This window comes from Osmia bicornis, unplaced genomic scaffold (assembly GCF_907164935.1).
Source record: "Osmia bicornis bicornis unplaced genomic scaffold, iOsmBic2.1, whole genome shotgun sequence".
NCBI classification, from domain to species: domain Eukaryota; kingdom Metazoa; phylum Arthropoda; class Insecta; order Hymenoptera; family Megachilidae; genus Osmia; species Osmia bicornis.
In genome coordinates this window covers 5,258-12,241 of record NW_025791248.1, presented here as the reverse complement: position 1 = coordinate 12,241, position 6,984 = coordinate 5,258, and the positions used below count along the sequence as shown (strand labels likewise).

At 36.6% G+C, this 6,984-nt stretch overlaps 1 protein-coding gene across 1 annotated transcript; it reads right to left on the bottom strand.

The window, feature by feature from the left end:
- Window positions 1-234: 234 nt before the first annotated feature.
- Window positions 235-1,411, bottom strand: LOC123988901 (protein GVQW3-like). Its single transcript, XM_046289659.1, has 2 exons — window positions 956-1,411; window positions 235-517 (listed from the first exon to the last, which is right to left on the bottom strand). The coding sequence occupies exons 1-2, from the start codon at window positions 1,300-1,302 to the stop codon at window positions 235-237; spliced, it is 630 nt and encodes a 209-aa protein (XP_046145615.1). The 5' UTR covers window positions 1,303-1,411.
- Window positions 1,412-6,984: the final 5,573 nt, after the last annotated feature.

The window sequence follows — 6,984 nt, the reverse complement described above, 5'->3', positions numbered from 1 at the left end:
TCAATGTACATTGCATAACAGTATCATTTATACTATATCTACATTGGATATAATGTAATATACTGATCCCTTCGCACAGATCAATGTACTTTTGGTAACAATATCATTATTACTATATCTACATTAGATATAATGTAATATACTGATTCCTACCCCCAGATCAATGTACATACGAGGTCTGATCATAAAGTTCCAGGACTTATTTTTTATAAATTTATTGAAAATTTGTACAAGTTATTTAACGTTGTCCCCTTCAAAGTACTCCCCATGGGAAGCTATACATTTTTCCCACCGGTGTTTCCATTGCAGGAAGCATCGGGAAAACGCCTCTTCTGAAATGGTGCTTAGTTCCATCAGCGATTTTTCTTGTATTTCATCAATCGTGTGAAATCTCTTTCCTTTCAGCGGGTACTTTAGCTTTGGAAACAGGAAAAAGTCCGCAGGGGCCAGATCGGGTGAGTAGGGGGGCTGTGGTAAGACTGTCATGCCGTTTTTTGTGCAAAAATCACGAATGAGCAGAGCCGAATGAGCGGGTGCGTTGTCGTGATGCAAAAGCCACTCCCCGCTTTGCCATAGTTCAGGTCTTTTTCTCCTCACTGCCTCGCGCAACTTTCTTAGGGTTTCGCGGTAACGAAAACGATTAATCGTGTTACCTTGCGGTAGAAATTCGTAATAAACAACACCCTTCCAATCAAAGAAAACTGTGAGCATAACTTTCACATTCGATCTCACTTGGCGAGCTTTTTTCGGTCTCGGAGAAGAGTTTGACGTCCACTGTGATGATTGGGTCTTGGTTTCGATGTCGTATCCGTAAACCCACGTCTCGTCCCCAGTAATGATCCTTTTTAAAAAGTTTTCGTTGTCGTTTGTCATTTCAAGAAGTTCTTGACAAACCGCAACACGGCGCTGTTTTTGTTCGTTACTCATGAGCTTGGGAACAAACTTCGCAGCAACACGGCGCATTTTCAATTTTTCGGTAAGAATTTCCTGACATGCACCAAAGGAAATTTTGCACTCCTCCGCTAATTCGCGGACGGTTAAACGACGATTTGCTCGCACAAGGGTGTTCACTTCGGCGACATGAGCGTCGTCCGTCGAGGTTGTCGGTCTTCCTGAACGAGGATTGTCTGCAGATGATGTTCGACCTTCCTTAAACCTCCCATACCACTCATGACACCGTGAACGACTCAAACATTCATCCCCGAAAGCCTCCCGTAACATTTGAAAGGTTTCCGTGAATGTTTTTTTCAATTTCACACAAAATTTCACACAAATGCGTTGCTCTTCTTTTACATTCATCATAAAATCGCTGAATGCAAATATCTTGTTTCGCTAAAACAGCTGTAGATTTGGAACCAAGAAGGTTATTGAACTTTTGCGAACACGGTCGTCCTCATGAAGGTTAGGGCTAAAAATTTATAACAATTGAACCGCGATCCGACCTTTCGTTGGCGCGCAATTTAAACAGTCCTGGAACTTTTTGATCAGACCTCGTATAATAACAGTTTCGTTATTACTATATCTACATTAGATATGTAATATACTTTTAATAACAATATCATTATTGCTATATCTACATCAGATGAAATGTAATATACTGATTTAATCCCACAGACCAATGTACATTTAATAACACTACCATTATTACTATATCTACATCAGATGTAATTTAATATACTGATTTAATCCCACAGATCAATGTACATATAATAACAGTTTCGTTATTACTATATCTATATTAGATATAATGTAATATAGTGATACCTTCCCACAGATCAATGTACATATAATGGCAGTATCGTTATTACTATATCTACATTAGATATGTAATATACATTTAATAACAATATCATTATTACCATATCTACATCAGATGAAATGTAATATACTGATTTAATCCCACAGACCAATGTACATTTAATAACAATACCATTATTACTATATCTACATCAGATGAAATGTAATATACTGATTTAATTCCGCAGACCAATGTACATTTAATAACAGTATCATTATTACTGTATCTACGTTAGATATAATGTAACATACTGATTCCTTCCCACAGAACAATGTACATATAATAACAGTATCGTTATTACTATATCTAGATTAGATATGTAATACATTTAACAACAATATCATTATTACTGTATATTAAAATCTGTGCACAAAACCAGCTGATATTTCCTATTTACTTAGTTACAGGATTCAATAATCACCCAATTAGTGCAATTATGTATATATTTATTTTTAGTCTGGTACAAGGTTTGGCCATACAGCACGTGGCACACTCTATAAACACACACCCGTAAGAAGCATACAGCCAACTTCACACATCATCATACTTGCACATACACACACACATACCTACTGTTATGCGTTGACTAATCTATACACACACCCCTCAACGCATACATTACATTAACGATTTATTTTTCCATCTCCTGTAGCCCCATTCCTGTACAACACAATATATGTTTTGGTTTGCTTAGCGGTTTCGTTAGTACATCCGCTACCATTCTTTCTGTTGGGAGATATTCCAACCCAAACCTTTTGTCCTTTATTGCACCTCTTACAAAATGATATCTTAGATCTATATGCTTAGATCTTGCATGAAATACAGCATCCCTTGTGAGCAGATTCGCACTTTGATTATCATTAAATACTTTGATGTTTATGTCTAACCCAAGTTCTTCCCGAAAGTTTTTAATGTGTATTGCTTCCTTGGCAGCTTCAGCAATTGCCATGTATTCAGCTTCCGCTGAAGACAACGCTACTGTTTTTTGTTTCTGTGATTTCCATGAAATCGCAGCATTACACATTACAAATGCATAACCAGTATATGATTTCCTGTCTATTGCATTGGATCCCCAACCTGCATCAGCATACCCAATTATTTCAAAATTCCCTCTTTGATACTTTAAATCCAAGTTAATTGTTTGTTTGAGATATCTTAAAATTCTCTTTGCAGCGATCCAATGTGCTTTGTTGTATGCCGATGCAAATTGTGCCAAAAATACAACCCTATTCATTATATCTGGCCTCGACACCACGGCCAGGTACATTAATGCACCAATTAGTTCTTTATAAGGTGCTTCGCAGTTTCCTATATCTGAATGAAAAGTTTCATTTATGTTTGCAGGTGTATCTAGTCCATTTGCGTTTTCCATCTCAAATCTATTTAATACATCTCTAATATATTTTCTTTGAATTAATGTAATTTCATTTCCTTTTCGCAAAATTTCTATCCCTAAGCAATAATTTGCTTCTCCCATGTCTTTGATTTCAAACGTTTCTTTAAGTCCTTCTTTAATTTCCGCAATTTTATTAACATTATTTCCCGCAATTAACATGTCATCAACGTATACTAAAATTAATATGTTCCACTGTCGACTCGCTTGTTTTAGTCCGTATAACCCCTTTTTCAGTTTACAACAATTTCTATTTTTGTTCTGTATGTTCCTTAACATCAATAATGCTTTGTTTTTAATATCCCCCTTTTCTGTTTCTATTATGTAACATAAAGAATCTTCCAACAGCTCCGGTATTTCCATGTAAACCTCCTCATCTAGCTTTCCATTTAAGAAAGCAGATGTTACATCCATTTGATGTATTATTAAGTTATATTGTACTGCTAAAGCTATTAACATTCTGAAAGATTCTAGTCTAGCAACTGGTGCGAATGTTTGATCATAGTCATATCCCTTTTTCTGATTGAAACCTCTCGCTACTAACCTAGCATTTCTCTTATATATTTCACCGCGACTATTAAATTTGTTCGCTAACACTATTTTGCAGTCAATAATGTTTTTATTACATGGCTTTTCAACTACATCCCACGTGTCATTTTTCAACAGACTTTTGAACTCGTTCACAATTGCTTCATACCATTCTTCTTTGTTTTCACCTTTAACTGCTTCGTGCAAGTCTATCTGTGCGTAGTTTGCCGTTGCATCCTCAAATACCCCATTATCACCGTTGTCTGTTGCATCGTCTCTATCTGCTCGCTGATTTTCTTCATATTCATTGCATGATGTAGTTCTGTACGATTTTTTCGGCCTCCCTGGCCTTCCCGTGCGGATTATTTTTGGTCTTCCGCGTACTCTTCTTTCGAGACATTTGTTTTCATCATTATTGTCAGTTTGTTGGCTTTCATTTATCGGAATTAATATTTCTGATGAATCAGCATCTGTGTCTTCTTCTTCTTCAGCGATCATTTCATTCTGGTTTATAACTGTGCATTCTTCTGCTTCACTCATGAATCTCACATCTCTTGATACTATGATCTTCCTCATTTTCGGAACATATACTCTGTACCCTTTTGTCTGTTCAGAGTATCCTACCATAACACCTTGTATCGACCTTTCTTCCAATTTTCCTTTGGTTACAGTTTTATCTAGAATGAAAGTCTTTGTTCCAAAAACCCGTAAGTGATTTATGTTTACCTTTCGATCAGACCAGAGCTCATATGGTATTTTACCATCTAATGAGTTCGTAGGGCACCTATTTCTTATGTAATTTGCCGTCATTACTGCCTCTGCCCAGAAACCAGCTGCCAATTCCGATTTGATCAACATACATCTTGCCATGTCTAACAGTGTTCTGTTCTTCCTTTCGGCAACCCCATTTTGCTGTGGAGTGTATGGAGTAGACGTCCTTCTTTGTATTCCACAGTCTTTTAAAAATTTGTCGAATTTATCATTACAGTATTCTTTTCCATTATCCGTTTGTAGATACTTAATCTTTTTCTCACACAGATTTTCTGCAATCTTCTTATATTCTTTAAACTTTTCGAATACATCACTTTTGTTCTTTAGAAAATACACTTTACAATATCTGGAGTAATCGTCAATAAAGGTACAATAGTATCTTGCACCCCCCAAAGATTGTTGCCTGAACGGTCCACATATGTCACTGTGCACTATTTCTAATTTGTTCTTGGCCCTTTCATGTGACGACTTAAACGGTAATACTGTTTGTTTACCTAAAGCACATACTCGACATTCTAAAATTTTACTGCCATCACCTGTATTAATATTCACATCTCTCAATATCTTTATTAGGTCTTTTACATTTAAGTGTCCCAACCGTTCATGCCATAATTTTAACCTTATGTCATCTCCACCAATCTTTTGAGCCGTTTGTACTTCCGGTTGTTTGATAAAATACAGGTTACCAATCCTATTTGCCACCAGCCTTACATTACCTTCATAATCTCTCACCGTGGCCGCATGCTTATTAAATACTACCTCATAGTTTTTGTCGACTATTCGTGCCACTGACACCAAATTGGTCCTCAAGGTTGGCACCAAAAGTGTATTTTCAAAGTTTATGAACTTTTCAGTGTTTTCATCCATGACCTTTACTCTAACTCTTCCTTTGCCTTCAACAGTGGTGGAGTTTTTATCAGCTAGATGCAGATTTTCATTTACTGGTTCCATTTCATGAAACATATCTTCATTTTTGCACAAATGAGCAGTGCATCCACTATCTAAGCACCATCTTTCTTCTAGCTCCCCAGCCATGGTTTTATTTGCAACTGCTGCATAGAATGTTTCCTCCACCATCTTTGCACTTCGTTCATTGCTTCTGAAGGTTTTATTTCCTCTTGGCGGAATCCTCGCATAACATTTTGCAGCAATGTGCCCCTTTCTATTACATCTAAAACATGTTATGTTGTAATTCAGACTTCCTTTCGACATATCTTTACAGTCAATTTTGTTGGTTTCTTCACCAGTTTTCCTTCTCTGAAAGTTCTGCCCCCCAGTTTGACTCTTTTTTGATGTTACCCACATTGCGTTTGAAATCCCACTTGGGCTACAACTTTGTTTTTGGGCATCACTCTCTTCTAGGATTTTTATTTTCAGAGCTTCAACACCAGGTAAGTTGTCACGGGATTCAATTGCGCATCTGAAATTTTCATAACTTCCTGGCAGACTATACAGTAACATAATTGACAACAAGTTAGGGTTAATTTCCACATTCATTGCCTCCAACTTGTCCACTGCATCAAAAAACTTGTTAATATGTTCCCTCACATCTTCCCCTTCCTGCATCTTTTGCAGTGTTAACTGTTTTAACAACGTGGCCTTTCTCGCAGCCCCCTTTGATGCATATATTGATTCCAGCTTTAACCATGTTTCACGTGCTGTCTCGCATCCCTTCAACTGTTTTAGTTCACTTGGTGCAATACTGAGTATTAAATCAGATCTGGCTTTTCTATCCTCGCTTATCCATTTATTATGGGCTACGACGGAAGTTGCATCACCTTCCATAATTTCTGGCTTAACTGCTTCACCAGATACATGTTGCCAATGATCATTTTTTACCAGTAATGCCTCGGCTTGCATTCGCCACGTGTCATAATTGTTTTTATTTAAAGCCTCAATTTTCGCCAAATTTAAACTCATCTTGATATGCGACGCACGTGGTCAACCTAACCTCTTCACTAGAATTCTTTTCTTTTACAAACCTGGGCCCATAACCAGTTAAAATCTGTGCACAAAACCAGCTGATATTTCCTATTTACTTAGTTACAGGATTCAATAACCACCCAATTAGTGCAATTATGTATATATTTATTTTTAGTCTGTTACAAGGTTTAGCCATACAGCACGTGGCACACTCTATAAACACACACCCGTAAGAAGCATACAGCGGACTTCACACATCATCATACTTGCACACACACACACACATACATACTGTTATGCGTTGACTAATCACAACACTATATCTACATCAGCTGAAATTTAATATACTGATTTATTCCCACAGACCAATGTACATTTAATAACAATATCATTATTACTATATCTACATTGGATATAATGTAATATAATGATCACATCCCACCGATCAATGTACATATAATGGCAGTATCGTTATTTCTATATCTACATTAGATATGTAATATACATTTAATAACAATATCATTATTACTATATCTACATCAGATATAATGTTATATACTGATTTAATCCC

Bases quoted from the DNA above. Each gene is read 5' to 3' on its own strand.
- LOC123988901 (XM_046289659.1), bottom strand. From the start codon at position 1,302: ATGATGAATGTAAAAGAAGAGCAACGCATTTGTGTGAAATTTTGTGTG. The intron at 518-955 runs TGTTGCTGCGAA...TCATTCGGCTCT, and splicing joins GAAAAATTGAAAATGCGCCG to GCTCATTCGTGATTTTTGCA.